This window comes from Triturus cristatus, chromosome 1_2, assembly GCF_964204655.1.
Source record: "Triturus cristatus chromosome 1_2, aTriCri1.1, whole genome shotgun sequence".
NCBI classification, from domain to species: domain Eukaryota; kingdom Metazoa; phylum Chordata; class Amphibia; order Caudata; family Salamandridae; genus Triturus; species Triturus cristatus.
Genome location: NC_140580.1, coordinates 716659531 through 716677619, shown reverse-complemented (window position 1 = coordinate 716677619; position 18089 = coordinate 716659531). Strand labels below are relative to the sequence as shown.

The following is an 18089-nucleotide window of genomic DNA, read 5'->3' as shown; positions in this document are numbered from 1 at the left end:
CACAGCTGGGGGCATATTTTTAAGAAACAGGAAAATAAAGAGTATGACCTAATGGAAGGACCTTCCCATAAAGGATGGCTTAAATGTGATGACTGGATTAAGCGTACGAAGATCTTCAAACAAACATGACACTGTATTTGAAAGGACACCAAATCTAAGGTGCATTTCATATAACATCCATGTGGTCTTCTAGGCTATTGGGACTTTACAAGACAAGAAGTCTGGAAATGAAAAGTTGAGCTAGTCAGCCTTTAAAATGGAAAGGATTAAAGTACCAATGGTGAGATATCAGAAGGAACATGTGTGATAAAACATCTTGGCTGGTGATGGAACATACACTGGCAAATTAATGGCCAATACATAACATATCTTTTGGATACAACAAAGCTAACAAATTGCATTTAGGTTGAAAAGACTGAGTGGAGTCACACATGCCTGTAAATTAAATTTCCTTCTGTTTTCCTCCAAACACCTTACAGTGTTATCATGGCACCTCATTTATGCTTTTTTTAAAATTCATTCTTAGGATGCTACTCGATTCAATACTCTACTAAGACCATGGCAGTGCCAGTGAAACATTAAAGGTGTTTTCACCAAATGCAAGACATATGGATTTGTCATTTCATCTTTTCAACTGGAGAATGCCACCTACTGGGAACAAACCTGACATACAAAGGATTCAGAATTACACAATGTTCTATTAAACTATGAGTGCAAGAATGGCTTCCAGTTTGCACAAGGGTTCTTCCACACCAGTGATACTAACCCAGTCGTATCACTATCACAGCACATGTAGCGGATGAGTTGAATGAGCAGATTCTATATAGCACGTAAACAGCAGATTTGTGCACAATTGGTCTTTTTTTCTCTCCAAACTGAGCTTCTCGCCTATAACAAATGCATAGAGAAAAGCATGATACCAATTGAGTTTGTAGTTAGTGGTTTTATGATTGCAAGTGTCCTTCATTGCTTCCACACTGCTTTTACATGCGAGTGTAATCTACATCTGGATACTGATCTTACAGCACAGTGAGGGGAAGACCGAATTGGGAACACGCCGCTCACCTTCTGAAATAAAAGGAACCCCATCGAGGTGTACACCACAGGTTCTTGGAGGTAAGAGTTCCACCTCCATGGGTTGTAAAAAAAACTAAAAGAACAAAAAAATTGGTTTAAAAAAATGGCTACTGTGCATGAGGTTTGAAAGCATGCTGAAAGTGCTGCATGGGGCTTTTAATAGCACAAATACGTTTGTTTTGCGAAGATTGTGTTCTAATGGGAATGTCCTTGCATGGTTTTGTGACTCTGCAACCCTACCCCAAGGGAGCTTTTTTCATGCTTTCTACTGAATTTCGGCCTCAGTGTACATGAGCATCATGCCTGCGACTCAGATCAGAGTTAGGCGTGCCGTCTCCTTTCAATAAGTGACTACTTTTAGCTCACAGGACTGCACTGTACAGATAGTGGCGACAGCAATGTGTTGCTAGACAGGACAGGTCTTTTTTTACCCATTATGGGGAAGTCACACGTTCACTTCTCTTTAGTCTGTCAACTCTGCAACCAAGTTCTTCGCTACATTAAGGTGTGAATGGATGAGTGTGTGTGATGTGTGTGCACGGCAGGATGAACTCGGTATGTGTCAAGGTTGACTGTGGGCACAGTGAAATCAATTTTAGATTTAAATTGCAGAAATAGTGTGAAAAATGTAGGGTGAAGGTGGTCTGCCAGATGAGCAAGTTACATACCTTCTATAATGTTTTTTCTGATTGAAAATATCCAACCACAGATTCCTCACTTTACACTATTCCCCAGGCATCAGACTTCAGGAAACTCTTGAGCAATACCACTGCGTGCTAGTAGGTGGCATCAGTCAGCTCTGCTGACATCAGTTTCTTTTGGGACTATTCAAGCCAAAACCCCACAGCCCGACTGAAAGATGTGTGACCAGTGAGCAGACATTTAATAGGCTTTATGGTGCAGAGCAGGTATTGCAGATGGGGGAGGATCGGAGGGTCTTGAGGAGTCTGCAGTTGGATAGAGTCCTGATAGAGACTTCTAACCACTATTTCCTCACCTTAGAATAAATAACTAAGCAACACCTCCACTGAGGTGGGTTTGTGAACAGGCTTACACCAGGAAGTCCTGGAGGACCGAATGAGCAAAATAGTAATCTCAATGGACCGAACTGTCCAAGCAGTAGTGCTTTGTGAACCTGCAGAATGACACCGACATGGCAATGTGCAGGATACCGGTCATGGACATCTGCGTAACTAAGGTAGTAGTTGTAGCCTTGGCCCTTGTTGAATCAGCCCTCAGGTGGTGGCTTCTTAACTAGTGGAGAGCAGACTGATGCAGAGTACAATCCCTCAAGAGATTATCTTTTTCTATACCGCTTTGCCTATTTTTCTCCAGCAAACCCAATGAAGAGCTGATCATCTACCAGTGTTCTTTGGTATGATAGATGTAAAAAGAGAGGGCTTTTTTTGGGGCCACAAAATGGACCCTTTCCTCTTCCTTAGAATGATGAGGTGGGGCGTAAACATTTAGTAGATGCTCTGGCCGACATGGAAAGGGATCATCACTTTTGGTAGAAAGAAGGCACAAGACCGAAATACCAGTTTATCTGGGTAAAAGCTGGTGTACGGAGGAGAAACCGAGAGAACTTGACGCTCACTGACCCTCCTGCCTGTTCCAATGGCCATCAAGAATACAGTCTGAAGGGTCAGTAGCAGAAAGGACAGCTAGCGGGGGCTCAAATGGGAAACTTATAAGGAACGTCAGAACCAGATTGTGGTCCCAGTCAAGCATGACAAAAGGGGGTAGGATCGAACAAATTTTGCATGAGCTTATGGAAACATGTCACAACAGGGGACTTGAACAGTGAGGGTTGATCAGGTAGCCTAAACGTTTTTTTTTTTTTTTAAAGCAGAGATGGCAGAAAAATACCCTTCAAAAGTGCCCAAAGCAAGGCCCTGCAGGGCTGACAGCACAAACTAAACTTCCAAGGAGTAGACTGGAAAATGAAATCCTAGCCACAAATTTGTCCCAAAGGCAGGTGTGTTTTTTGTTGAGTAATGCCTGGCTCCCAGGATCAAATCGCAAATCTCAAGAGGAAGGTCAAAAGCATTCAACTGTCACCATTCAATCTCCACGAATGAACGTGGAGCGTATGCAGGTTCAGGTGCAGTTACCTGCCCTGTTGCTACAACAGGACGGCCTCCCAAATGGGCAGCCCGATTGGAGGACAGGCGTTCATGCTCAGGAGTTCAGGAGACCAAACGCTCCATGCCCAGTCCTGGGGCACAAGGCTGACTTGGGCCCGGTGGGTCCTGAGCTTTTTGAGAAACTGAGGCAGGATCAGCAGAAAGGCGTAAAGGAGTCCCGGGTTCCAGGCTAATCTGAACACATAGCAGCGAGATCCACTTTGGAAACTCTAACATGCAGAAACGATTAAATTGTATGTTCATGGCGTGGCGAATAGATCAAGCAAAGGTTCGCCCTATTTTCGTAAGAGTACTTGCGCTACCTTCAATGTAGATTCCATTCATGATCCACAAGGCACTGATGACTGAGTTTGTCTGCCCAGGCTTTCAGAGATCGCTCCTGGAGCTGCAGGACCACCACGACGACTTGGCGCCCCAGCCGAACCAGAGGTACCGAGCCCCCTGGCACAGGGTCCGCAAACCTCCCAACTCACTCATCCTGCTTGTTGTAGTGTTGTCCGTGAATAACCGAACCAGCCTTCAACGCAAAGCAATCATTCGCAGCTCCAGAAGGTTTAAGTGAAGCATCATCTCTGCCAGAGACTTATTATCCACCTTTCCAAGGCCAGTATTTATGCATCGGTCACGATCAGGTTTTTATTTTTTTCCCCGAGAAGTTTTATATAGTGCAAACTCAACCCGAACGTGTCAGAGCTCTTTACATGAGCACCAGTTACGTTACAGATGGACACATCCATTTTGGTATGCACGGGGAGATTAAGTGATATGCGCAGGATGTTGAGCATTCCTGACGAGACTTGAACCTGGTTCCCCAACTTCGAGGTCGACTGCTCTAGTGGTTAGGCCACATCCTCTTTCAGTTCTGGGTGGAAAAGGAAGACTAGGCTGCCATTAACCAAATTGTGGTTCAACCACCACCACTGAAGATTGTTTGCAGTTTTTTCCAACATCTGGACAAGACTGGAAATATTCCCCCGATGCTGTTCCCACTGGGACTTCAGATCCCACTGCAGAGGCCGCACATGCTATCTGGCATGCTGCACTAGCAAGATGAAAGCCATTAATCCCAGGAGCCTCCGAGTCAGTCTCTGTGATATCCAGGACCAAGCCTGAAACCTCAAGATCAAAACCAGAATGTCCTAGACACTCCGCTCTGGAGAGTAGGTGCAAAATTGCACCCTGTCAAGAATGCCTCCAATGAAATAAAGTCTGAAAAGGAGTCAGGTGAGACTTTGGCATGTTGATAGTGAATCCAAGCAAATGCAGAAATTTGCTATAGTCTGGAGGTGGTTGACGACTGCCTGGAGGGAGCCCGCTTCTAACAGCCTGTTCACACACAAAGGGGAACTTGTGAGGCCAACGGGGAACTTGTGAGGCCAAAGGGGAACACAGCAAACTATTAATGCTTGGGGCACAGCCAGACCTGCAATAATATTTTAAGACACAATCTTTGGCACAAGAAGCTTTAAGATGCACACAGGAGCATTATCTGTTTAATTCCTATACACACTAGTAATTCCCAGATTCAATTTGTTTTGTATCATGGTACTGGTAGAATAAATTACTTATTGTTGATCAATGGCTGGCCAGTCTAATGATTGACTTTCACTTTGTGAGTTGTTGAGTTCTGTCTTTAACCCCACACCACCTCTCAAGACTGCTCGCCTTGCGACCTTGACAGATAAGACCTACAGGGGTGTACTTGGTGCTACGTTTTGCGAGTTCATAGTAGGCCAGCCCCAGATGAAGGAGTACTCCTGGAGGATTAAGGAATCTGGTCCAGAAGTGTAGTCGCAAATTCTATATTCCTTTTCCACGATCTGTAAAGAGACTCAGCGAGCCCTGCCCAGATATGATGTTAAGCTTATTAGTTCAGGTCCTAAATGGTTCGACAAGAATTGTTCAAAGGCCCATAAAAATCCGATGATCGCATTAAAATCTACACCAAAGCTGACATGTGCAGTCAAAGCGACCAGGTAGGCTTATGTGTTAGCCAGTAAGGAATGACTAGATGCCCTGAAGAGAGAAGCGTGGAATAAGCTTAAGGAGGCCTAAAGCATAAGGAATAGTGCAGACTTATGGAGGGTAGTAAATCAGCCGCTATTTAATGAGGGCACAGTAGTAGACTTAAGTGCTACTATACCTGTGGAAAAATGGAAAGAACATTTGTCGCATATATCCAGGAGATGGCGAATATACAACAATTGTCTGCCACACTACAGAAAATATTTTCCACTTTGAACTGGCAGAGGTGAGGGGAAAGCATAGTGGAACTGTCAGCAGGGAAGGCATCGGGTACCGATGGGGTTCCTGGTGACCTTTCTAAATCATGTATAGATCTTTGGGCACCCCCGGTTACGCAACATCTGGATGCAGCAGCTAGTGATCACATTCCAGTTTAGTGGAAGGAAGTGATCACAATACCGTTTTTTAAAAAGGGGAATCGCGCTGACCCAGCATGCTACTGTCCGATCTGTTTGATAGATGCGGAAGTAAAGGTGTTTGGTAGTGTTTTGTAGAAACATCTAACAGATTGGGCTAATGATAATATTCTATGAGACATACAGTATGGATTCAGGCCGGGACATGGCACGATTGAACAGAACTTAAATCTTGTTCATAGTTAACAAGTATACGGTGGCTAAACGGAATATGCTACTTACAAGTATGCATCTGTTCTTGGCATGTAGAGCTGCAGATCTACACCCTATGCATAGATCGACATCTGGTGTTGGGCCCGGATGTTTTCACTTGTTTTTGTCTTGGAAAGTCAAGAGGTAGGTGACTCCTCCTTTGGATCATAGTGCGCATGTGTATCAGCTCCATACTCAGATTATTTTTCGCGAGCAGCGAAGTGTTGGAATTTTATAAGAAACAGGAAAGATGCCCATGTATGCTGTATCTAAATAAGATAATACTGGAACAGATAAAGGTAGCCGGGTGGGCGTGTGTAGATCTGCAGCTCTATATGCCAAGAACAGATGCATACTTGTAAGTAGCATATTCCGTTCGAGGAATATGAGCTGCAGATTACACACTATGCATAGATTGTATAGCAGTATCCCCTCCTAGCAGCGACCACCAGTATCTGAAATACTGTAAACGCACTCGGGATCTTGAGAATTGAGGAATTGGCGTCACGTTCGAACTATCTCTCAGTAGAATAAGTACTGAAAGGGAAACCGATTTTACAAAAGAAAGGATAGCAGACTCTTATTGCTGCAAGTGACGCCGCCGCACCAGAAACCATTGGCGGTTTGGAATTATCACCGCTTAAAAAACATATTAATCAAGCCGGAAATAGCCTTGAATAAGTCGCGGGACTACATTCCCTTGTTGCGACGAAACACGTGTTGGCTGATTGGAACTACTGAGAAGAATAGCAACTAATAAAAGAACGACCAAGAGAGAAAAAAAGACTAACTCATTCTTTTGTAAATGTGTTTGAATTGTTTTGTGAAAACACGCAATACTTTTAAGCATTTATAATCAGTACGTGTGCTAAGGACTGCTTTCTATATTGACCACCAGTATCTGTTGCAGTAGTTTGAAATAGTGTTTTGAGTACAGCTTGGCCCACACTAGCCTGTTTAGTTTGCACATCTACACAATAGTGTTTTGTGAATGTGTGTGGTGTAGACCATGTAGCTGCTCTGCAGATATCGTCTAAGGGACTGTTTCCTCAAAATGCCATCAAAGCCCCTATCTTTCATGTAGAGTGGGCTTTAGGAGGAACAGATATTGTACGTTTTGCTTTGTGGTAGCAAATTTGAATGCATTTGACAATCCACCTAGCTATCCCAGATTTTGATATGGGGTTGCCCTTGTGTGGTAGTGAGGAAGACACAAATAGTTGTTTGGTCTTACGAAAAGGTTGTGTTCTCTCTAAATAGTAAAGCAGTGCTCTTTTGACATCTAAGGTGTGAAGAGCTCTTTCTGCGACTGTTTGTGGCTGCGAGAAGAATACAGGCAGCTCCACAGATTGAGGTGGAAGGGAGAAATGACTTTAGGGAGGAATTTTGGATTAGTTCGGAGCACAACCTTATTATGATGCATCTGCAGAAAGGGTTCCCGAATGGTTAGTTCGCTAACTCTTCAGAGAAAAGTAATGGCTACTAGGAAAGCAGTTTTCCATGTTAAGAATTGTAGCTCACATTTAAGTAGAGGTTCAAATGGAGGCCCCATTAGTCTTGTGAAAACGATGTTTAAATTCCACACAGGTGAAGGTGGTACTCTGGGGGAAATTATTCATTTGAGTTCCTCCATAAAGGCTTTTATGACAGGTACTCTGAAAAGTGATAGATGTTGTCTCTTTTGTAGATATACTCCTTTGGCAGCAAGATGCAGTCTAATAGACGTGTAGGCTAAGTTGCATCTTTGGAGGTGTAGTAAGTAGCCTATGATGTGTTGGATAGACACATCTAGGGGATTGGTGTTATGACAGTATATTACAAAGCGTTTCCACTTGGCTGCATAGCATGCTCTAGTGGTAGGCCGTCTTGCTTCTTTAATGACATTCATACAGTCCGGGGGAAGGGGAAGGTAACCGAATTCTAGGACTTCAGGAGCCAGATCGCTAGGATGAGCTGAGCTGGGTTTGGGTGTTGGATCTCTCCATGGTTCTGGGTTAAGAGGCGTGGAGAGAGGTGTAACTTTTGGTGCGGCACTACGGAGAGTTCCAGCAATGTGGTGTACCATGGTTGTCTGGCCCAAGTTGGAGCAACTAGGATGAGCGTTAAGGAGTGTTGCTGTAGTTTGCGCACCACTAGTGGAATGAATGGGAGAGGCAGGAAAGCGTACGCAAATCTGCCTGACCAGTTCATCCATATCACATTGCCTTTGGACAATGGGTGAGGATATCTGGCGGCGAAGATTGGGCATTTGGCGTTTTCGTGGGTGGTGAAGAGGTCTATCAGTGGTTGCCCCCACATTTGAAAAAACCGGTGAAGAACTTGTGGATGAAGTTCCCACTCGAGGATCTGTGTTTGACGGCTCAACAGATCGGCTATAATGTTTTGGACTCCTGGGACATGTTGGGCTAGGAGAAATATGTTCTGAGGTATAGCCCACCTCCATATGTTCTGTGCTAGCTGAGAGCTGCAAAGAGTGTGTCCCGCCTTGTTTTTGTATATAGCACAATGCTGTCATGTTGTCCATGCGGACTAAGACAGCCTTGCCTGATATGTGTTTTTGAAATGCTTTTAAGGCTAGGAATATGGCTTGTAACTCCAGGTGGTTGATGTGGAGTAACTTTTGTTGAGGTGTCCACCTGCCCTGCATGGTGTGATGTAGTAGGTGAGCTCCCCAGCCGGAGAGCAATGCGTCCGCTGTCATAACTATTTGAGGAATCGGCTCTAACGGTCGCCCTTTGGAAAGGTTCTTGGTGTTCCACCACTGCAGAGAGTGATGAGTACGACCGTCTACCAACACCAGATCTGTTAACTGACCTGGAGCCTGGTTCCATTGGTGTGCTAAGCACTCTTGGAGAGGACGCATCTGCAGTCTTTCATGAGGCACTATGAATATGCAAGAGGCCATCAGCCCTATGAGTTGCATGAACACTCGAGCTGGAAGAGTGTGTTGCGGTTGGAATTTGGTGAGAAAAGCCTGTATGCTGGCTATCCTGGCGGGACTGGGATAGGCTAGCGCCCTTGAGGTGTCTATTGTGGCACCGAGGAATTGTGTGTGGGACGGTTGCAGCTGGGACTTGGCGTGGTGAACCCCAGGCCATGAAGTTGTTGAATAGTGGCGTGAGTGTTGTACACACTGATTGTATGAGCTGGCTTTTATGAGAGTCTTCTAGGTATGGGAAGACACGGATGTGCTGTCTTCTTAGGTGTGCTGCCACCACCGCCAGGCACATGGTAAACACTTAGTGCTGTGGTGACTCAGAATGGGAGTACTTTGAATTGATAGTGCTGACCGTCCACAACGAATCTGAGATATTTTCTGTGAGCGTTGTAAATAGGAATGTGGAAATAGGCATCCTTGAGGTCTAGGGTAGCAAGGAAGTTGCCCTGTGAAAACAGAGGAAGGACCTGCTGAAGTGTGACCATGTGGAAATGGTCTTAGAGAGCCGTCCTTTTTTGGTATGAGAAAATAGAGGGAGTAAACTCCTTTGTTTTGTTGGTGCAGGGGAACTGGTTCTTATTCACTTTTTTGTAGGAGGGAGATTACCTCCTGCTTTAGCAGTAACAAATGTTCTTGTGACATTGGACGCTGTTTGGGGGGTAGATGTTAGTTCGAGACAGACTGACTGAATTATCTGTTGCACCCACCTGTCTGAAGTGATGTTTTCCCAGGCAGGGAGAAATTGTTGGAGTCTTCCCCCGACTGGAGTGTAATGGTCTGGGGGAAGTGGAGGGAAGTCATTGGGTGGGTGTGGAGGAAGGGCAGGAGTTGTTGGTTTTGCCTCTGCCTGTTGTTGTTCCCCTGTAACCATCTCTATGGTGTTCTCTAGAAAAGGTGGATTGGGTGGGAGCCTTGTAAGAAGTGGAGGGGCTATCAGAGTAGTAGCCTTTGTGGGTGCTTCTGAAGGAAGAGCGACGAAAGGAACGCCTGGGAGCTTGCGACTGCAAGGCTCTCATAGATTGGTCTGTGTCGGTATCCTTCTTCATTTTTTCAAGTGATACGTCCACATTAGGGCCAAATAGGTGTTGCTCATCAAATGGCTGATTGGGTATGGAACTCTGGACTTCAGGTTTGAAACCTGAAATGCGTAGCCAGGCATGCCTGCGCAGAAGGACACTGGTGGTTATTGCCCTTGTGGCGGTATCTGCCACATCTAAGGCACAACGGATGGAGGTGTTAGTTTTACCTTCCTGTATGAGTTCATTGGCCCTGTTTTTATACCTGTCTGGGAGGTGCTGCATTATGGACTCAAGATCATAATGTGCCCTGTCATACCTAGCTAACAGCGCTTGGGTATTGGCAATGCGCCATATTTTTGCTGCCTGTGACGCCGTTCGTTTGCCAGAGGCATCCAGGAGTTTAGATTCCTTATCTGGTGGTGGTGCGTCACCTGATGATTGGAAATTGGCTCTCTTGTGCGCATTGGCGACTACAAGGGAGTCTAGAGGTGCAGGGGCCTTTAATGTAGGCTGGATCAGTAGGCGCAGCCTTATACTTTTTCTCTATTCTAGGGTTTATGACTCGAGCCCTGACAGGGTCTTTAAAGACCACTGGTGCATGCTTAATGACCCCTTTAAACATGGGTAAAATTGAGGTGGACCTTTGTGTGGTGTCAAAAGTGCACATGAGAAAATCTTCCTCCACGGGGTCTGTATGAAGGGCAACCCCGTGGTACTGGGCAGCTCTGTGGAGGAGCTGGTTGAAACAGATCTTGTCCTCTGGAGGGGAAGGCCTGGAGAGATAGATGTTGTCTTGTGGGGTGTAGGGGACGTCTGGGATAATATAATCTTCCCATGGGTCTGGGGAGCCAGTAGGGGTAGGGTCCCCTAGGGGTTGATCGTCCGCACCTCACCCTGCATCATCGGAGGTGTCATCGTCATCAATCATCATCTACTGGAGTAGGTGATTGTGTAGGAGAGCGGTGTGGTGGGGGAGGAGGAGGAAGAGGAGAAGGGATCCTTAATGGAGAGGTAGCAAAGTCTCATTTTAGGTGGTGGAGCCGGTGCAGGGTTATCTAGGGGTCTCTTCTTGATGCTAAGCATTAAATGACCAGTCGTAGGATCCTTCACAAGAGTTTTTTGGGTAGGATCTGGGCAAAACCGCTCTTCTGTGGCAGGCAGTTCCTTCGGTGCCGCCTGTGTTGGTGCCGTAGACTTTAGCGGTTCTGGGTTTGGAACCGTGCAGTTTCAGTGTCTTTAGCCGATGGAACCTGTTTCCTCGGTTCCGAGGTCTTTTTCGGCTTCGAAGCATGGGAGTCTGGGCTCTTTGGTGGCAGTCTTTTGGTCGGTTCCGAGTGGGTTATCGGTGTCAAGGAGCCGGTGCTAGTCTTCGACGCAGAGTGCTTAGATGTCGAAGCTGCGGTCGGCGTGGATGAGAAAGAGCACGACTTCTTTTTCGGTGCCTGTGTATGTTTTTTGGCACCGAGGGTAGGCGGACTCGAGGCCGAGTCACCTGAAGGCTTAGTAGGCTTCTTTACCAGGCCCGAAGGCGGGGCATGGGAAGCAGTCTCGCGGTGTGCACCTGGGTCGGAAGGTGAAGGTGGGACCGAAGCCTTTCTTGATGTGGGGGGGGGGGGGGTCATGCGCACTATGATCCAAAGGAGGAGTCACCTACCTCATGCCTTCCAAAGACTTTCCAAGACATAAACAAGTGCAAACATCCGGGCCCAACACCAGATGGTGATCTATGCATAGTGTGTAATCTGCAGCTCATATGCCTCGAACAAAGAAAGTATTCACTTATACTTTATGGACCTCAGCACATCATTTGACAGTGGTAAGCTCTAAGCTAAGGGCTGTGCTGAGGGACATGGGGATGGATGAAGCGACAGTTGCACACTTTTGCACAACCTACATACAGGGCTTGAGGTGATGGTAAGATCTGGCCCATCAGGAGAATGCACTTAGTACTTTACACTGGTGAGAGGGGTCTGTCAGGGTTATATTTTAGCTCCTTTTCTTTTATATATAAATCAATTAAATCGTTATGGGATAATTGTAAAGACGTCCCAAGAATAGGATGTAGAATACCCGCCTTGTTGAACGCAGATTATACCGTTCTTATTTCCCAGACAGCTAATGGCCTGCAATCTTTATTGAAACAATTTTATGTATTTATGGAAAACTCTGGATTAAAAATAAATTTCACCAAATCGTACACTATGACTTTAGGACCCATAGGAACCAAGACTAGAAAATTTGATAAAGGATAACAATATAGGTAAGGTGGATAGGTTTAGTTACCTAGGCATACTGTTGGATGAAAGACTGTCCTGGGCGCCACTATTGAAATCACACACTCAATCCTTTAACAGGGTGACTTTTTGTATTGATACTTTCTCCAGGCATGTAGGTCACAGTCACAAAGTCCATTGTACACCTCTATAATGGTAAGTGTCCCGACTCCCTTATGGGGCAGAAATCTGGGGTTACAAATCTTCTACTTTAATACAAACGGCAGAAAACAAATACCTACGGAAATTGTTACGCATCCCACAGAATGTACCAGCAGAAATAGTTCATGAAGAGATAGGATCAGGTCCTTTAGTTGACTATTTACGCCTGCGCCCGATACTATTATTGTGCTCTATATGGACTAAAAAAAGAACTGGATTTTAATAGACTAATATTAAGAGACAGTCTGGATTTTAGTTCGCGTATACCATAGTTGAGCTATATAAAAACTACCCTGTCTAATCTGGGCCTATTGCACATTTTTAACTCCTGAGAAAATATCAAAATTAGTCATTGCAGAAGTCAAAAAAGTATATTCTGAGTATACGCAAGAACTCAGACTGCAAGACTCACAGTGTAAACGCTGTTGCGTACATCATGCTATGGTAAAATGTTGTAAAAAAATAAAATAAAATAGAAGGGAATTTTATCTAACACTGCATATGCCGGTGAAAAATACAAGATTTAACATATTTTCGACTGAATAGGCTCCTGCAGATTGTAGCAGGATGGCATAGGCCACAAGACCCTCCTGTATGTTCGTGTGATGAGTCTTCTTCATTAGACACTTTACACATCGTATTAATTTGCCCTAAATGGGCCAATTTGCGTCATAAAATACGCCCATTATTTGCACATCTGAATTTTAAACAAGTGAGAACTGCCCTTTTATATCTACAATTTTTATAAAATGTTACTGTTTGTTGGTATGTGTCGAGATTTTTAATAGCAGTGTATTATGCTTATGCTTGAGTCTGAATTGCATAGTACTTATTTAATGATACTAATTGATGTTCTTAATATATTTGTATGATTTGCTTTAGCAATCATAAAAGTACAGTAAAAACAATCTAATAAAGTAATAATTGCTTGATTGACATGGGAACCAGTTCAGAGAGTGACAAATATAAGAAGCTATGCACAATGAAACGTATTCAATGTTTATAAGATTCAGTGGAAACTACTAGTAAATTAACTACATCTGTTTCTTTGCACAACAAATGATGCATTTTAGATTTTGAAAAAGTGGTTGTTTGAAGCTGGTTTTGAACAATGGATTCAAAGGTTATGTATTTATGAAGGCTTTGTAATATATTTCAAGAAGCATGAAAACACAGCATCAAGGGTCACAATGAAGTCTTCAACCATTTGCTTTAATTTTTAACATGATATAGTGAGGTGTGAATGTAGTGTGTGTGATGGTTAGGTTTTAGACAAACACTTTAAAGCCCTGTTTACGATGCTTTGTACTGCATTTTTAGTTTTTAAATAACCTGTGGAATACTTAATATTGTGATAAATTGGGTATAAAATGGTACACATCAATGTTGTAGAATGATTTTTGTGTTGAAAAGGTATTTCTACTAATATTTTATGAAACAGTTTAAATCATTACTTTGATACTAGCAAACTAAAATGAACGGTTAACTCCAAAATTAATAATTTACTATAAGAACAATGTTTTCAGGGTTAACAGAATATCCTAGCACCACATGAGACCTAAGTGTATATTCCTTGCAACCAGCTGAGTGAGGTATGGCCACCCATTCATCGTAATACAACTGTCATTACAAATGCATTTATGTGGTACACATTAAACCATGGTCAACTTTGTGTGCAAAATATCTCAGAGCATGTCTGAGAACCCCCTACTGCAAGTTGAGACCAATTTAATGTTAGAGATTTTTTTTTAAAGGAAGCCGAAATTCAGTTAATTATTCTGTACCTATATACAACCAAAGGACAGCTGTTGAGAAGGGACTATCACATCAAATTACCTTTACAACACCACTTTGCTTCAGCCATCAAACTCACAAAACATACCTTTTAACACAGTAACCCCAAAGATTCTCACTCGCTGCTTAACACGCATTTTCACAAACTATATATCAGACCTTGGGTCCTTAATGAAAATATCAGTTTTTGTAGAGCTGGAAAAGCGCTATGGTGGCATACTATTGACATACAGTGAGCTACACAAATGTACCATAACCTCAATTGCCATTAGATTGTGTACAGCTAACCTATCAAAAGGAATTAAATACAAATAAATAACTATTAGTTCAGACAAAGGCATGTGTTATGGTTATAATCAGTAGTCGGGATATGGTTTCCTTGTTTTCAAAAATCTATTTCAAATAAGGTAAATAAAGTAAATTATGGCTAGTGGTAAGCTTAAAATGTTATTAAAAATACGTGAAATATATTATAGGTTTACCACTGTTTAGGATTACATTAGCATTTACATAAGGGTTCCTTAATTTAATGTAAATTAACTGATTTAATCTAAAAATAATTACACTTTCAATTACCAAGAAAAAAGTGTGTAAGGCTTACGGTTAAGGACAGACATAAAAACGACTGAGCATTTATCATGGATTCGGTGTGGCGTTGAGTATCAACATGTTATGGTAAATTATTTAATTAAATATAAAGTAATATTAAAATTACCAAATTTTCATGGTAGCAAGAAACTGGCAATTTAAATTGAAAAAAAAGTCAAGGGAAGTTTAGACAAGGTAAAGATGCAAAGATAATAGTAGAAGAGGTAATGGCAGAAGAGGTATATTTATGTGTCAAGTTTGGAATGACAAAAGTCAGACAATACAATTTCTAAAGGTTCTTCTGCTGCATACTATTTCATTCAATGAAGGTTACAGGGGCTATATACATGATCAAATGGCACCAACCAAAGTTAGTGCCGGGGACTGTGGCAGAATAACCTTTCAACATAGAAAGAGGTCAGGATACTCGTAAAAATGATCACTGCCATTGAAAAGAACACTGATGGAAACAAAATGTTACTTTATCAACCAAATTGAGCGGGACACTTCTTGATCTTTAATTTTTCCCCGATTCACAGTTTTAAAAGCTTGCATCAGGTAGTGTAAAGAAAAGAAAAGAAAAAAAAACAAAAAGAAGAAAGACAATATTAAAATAAGAAAGCCACAAAGCGGGTGGTGCAGTGAAACAAAGCCTCATTATCTTTTGGCTCGCACAAAGTACAAGGCGTTGGTCTTGGGGTAGTACTTCACGTTCTGTTTCTTGTCCATGAGGCCTCCAAAGATGATTAACTCCCCTCTCCCCTGCACCACTGTATGCAGGCTGGTTTCAGGAGGACCCACTACTGAACTGCTGTTGAACACTTTCCATTTCACACGCCCAAGCTCCTTTGTGCCCCTTATGTCCAACACATACATCTGCATCGGCTTACAGTTCATGCTCTGATACAGGGGCTTGCCAACGTTCAGTGACTGAGGTGGATGATGACCCAGACGACGTGCGATGGGAGGCAAAGAATGTCCATCACCCTGGGCAGTAGCAGCACGCACTGCTGGCTCGGCACTGCCACTGCCATGACCCTGGCTTCCAGGCGATACAGGTGATGCCAGTTTAGGGGGACTCAAAGAGGCTGGTGCAGATGTCCCTTGAGAAGAAGAAGAAGAAAGAGCTTTAACAGCTTCCAAGCCTCTTCGCAGGGCACTAGGTGAGACAGCCCCAGGGAGTGTGGCAGCAATGTGAGGTGGTGTGTGTATTCCATTTGTCTGTTCAGGGGGGTTTCTCACACCGTCGCTAAATGTCCTGCCATCAACCTCAATATCACAAAGGCTGGAGGCCCCTTTCTGATCCCAGTTCATGTCAACAGCTGCTAACCGCAGATCCTTCGGATCAGGTAAAGATCCACGTCTTGTAGGTATAGAAGGGCCATCGGCAGCCAAGGGTGTGCTGGGAGAAACTGACTGTACTGGACTGTCCAAAGATGCCCCTCCCACAGCCACAAGGTTAGGCGATAAACTGTCACCATTGAGCACAGGTGAGCGATCTCCACGGGCAGGAGAGAGGCTTCCCTCACGGGACCCTGATGTGTGCCTTTGTGCCCGTGGCCGCAATGTTCCCCAACGGCCATTAACACAGGGCACCTCATCTGCACTCCGAACTGGAGACTGTGAGCGATACTCCCGTGTCTCAGGTGCCAAAGCAGGTGGGGTAGCACTGATGGGCGAAGGACGAGAGTTCAAGCTGGGGCTGAGAGGTGCTCTGCCGCTGGGTGCCTGGCTGAATACCACAACACACTGTCCCACCTGGAGGAATAAAAGAAAGAAAAAAAACATGAAGATGCTTGAATTGTCAACATTTTACACCAGGACCAAAGGGGAGCTTTCACAAATGAATCAACAACACTTAAACCCAGTAGGTGTACAACCCAATGATCAAATGTTATAGTCTAATACCAGGTCTAGCAATAAGGTCTCGGGAGAAAACAGACTTTGACGTTAACAGCCCAATAAAGTTTAATGACAACGTGGCAGAAATGGGTACAATGGCATGTACATATGCAACATGCCTGGGTGACCTTTTCTAATGTATGATACTTTATCTGATACAGACTAATTCAGTTGCAATTGCACTTAGCCAACCCCACAGACTTTCTTCCCAATGGAAATACTTCGCACCACCCTACATTGTTTGCACCAGGTTGGCCTGAAATGCCTCAGGGACTGCTGGCAAGATCTCACCAACCATATCGCAGAACTACCACCAAGAGTGGGAACGGGTAGCCTCCCTTGCCTTCAAGGAAGGTGTTAGGTGTGTGACCTTCTAATGTTCTGCAACGTACATCTTCGCTTCACGACCCCAAATCGGTTTTGGGTGCATAAGGGCACACACGGCAGGACTTGGAGTTGTTCCTGAAATTTAGACACCAGAGGAAAATCTCCTGATGGCCCATTTGTGACAGTCACTACAAGGTTTAAACCTCATGCTTTTTTTGAGGGGACCAGTTTCCCTTGCACACTCAAAACAAAATTGAGTTGTAAGCATGTTCTGGCTCCACATACGAAGGCACAGAAAGATTGGGATGGCATTTATATGCCGCTCCATCACTTCTGGGGTGCAGCAAAATAGACACAGAGCTGCACTTCACCTACTGGGGTGCTGGAGCAATGTTAAAATCTTACGGATCCGGTCTGGCGCCAGGGGATAATCTAAAGGTAATAAATCTGAAGTTATAAGTATACATCAGAAAGATGCTTCTAACTGCATATTCCTCACCTTATTATACATACCAAAGCATTACCTCGCCATGATGGAAGTCTGTGGAAAGGATTCAGATCAAAAAGTATTGCAGAACAGAGCGAGGGAAATCTCCTCACCGGACTTGGCCGTAAAGGAAGTACTGCTTCATAAACCTATGCATCTACGCCCACGTCACAGCCATGGACAGTCACTCCTCGTATTAACAGTGGTAGCAGTCTAAGCACTGGTGGAATGGCCTTCCAGAGGCGGATTCTTGGAGAGTGCATAGCAGATATTAATGCAGATGACCGGTCACCTCAACAAAGCCCTTTTCAGCACAGCCTTCCATTTCTTTGCTCCAGAACCCCGCAAAAAGCTGATTGTCTACTCACCCAATTGAGCCTTTCCTCCTCTTTCAAGAGGTGAAAGCAGGGTGGGGGCAAATAACACTGTACAGTGATGGATTGCCCAACAATGAAGGAAGTCACAACATTAGGTAAGAAGGCCAACAGAGTCACCAATCTGCCCGGGAAAAAGGGTGCCTCCGGCAGTTGTACAAAGTTCCTTAAGTACACTCATGTGATGAGCTGATTTAATTGCAATGAGTAAGAATCTTCAGGGTTGGAGCCACAGCAAGTAGCTATGCATCGCCTAAAGAACGTACACAAGTGGGATGCAAGACTAAGTTAATGTGCTATTGTGGCATCACAAACAGCTTGGAAGGAAATGTGAGGAGAATTATTATAGGTCTGACACACAACAGGTG

At 44.0% G+C, this 18089-nt stretch overlaps 1 protein-coding gene across 1 annotated transcript in view; it reads right to left on the bottom strand.

Moving 5' to 3' along the window:
• Positions 1–15092: 15092 nt before the first annotated feature.
• Positions 15093–18089, bottom strand: part of FBXO42 (F-box protein 42) — a 183150-nt gene continuing 180153 nt past the window's right edge. Inside the window, exon 10 of the mRNA XM_085608595.1 lies at positions 15093–16389. Within this exon, the coding sequence (XP_085464721.1) occupies positions 15289–16389 (1101 nt within the window). The 3' untranslated portion in view covers positions 15093–15288. The remainder of the gene's footprint in view (positions 16390–18089) is intronic.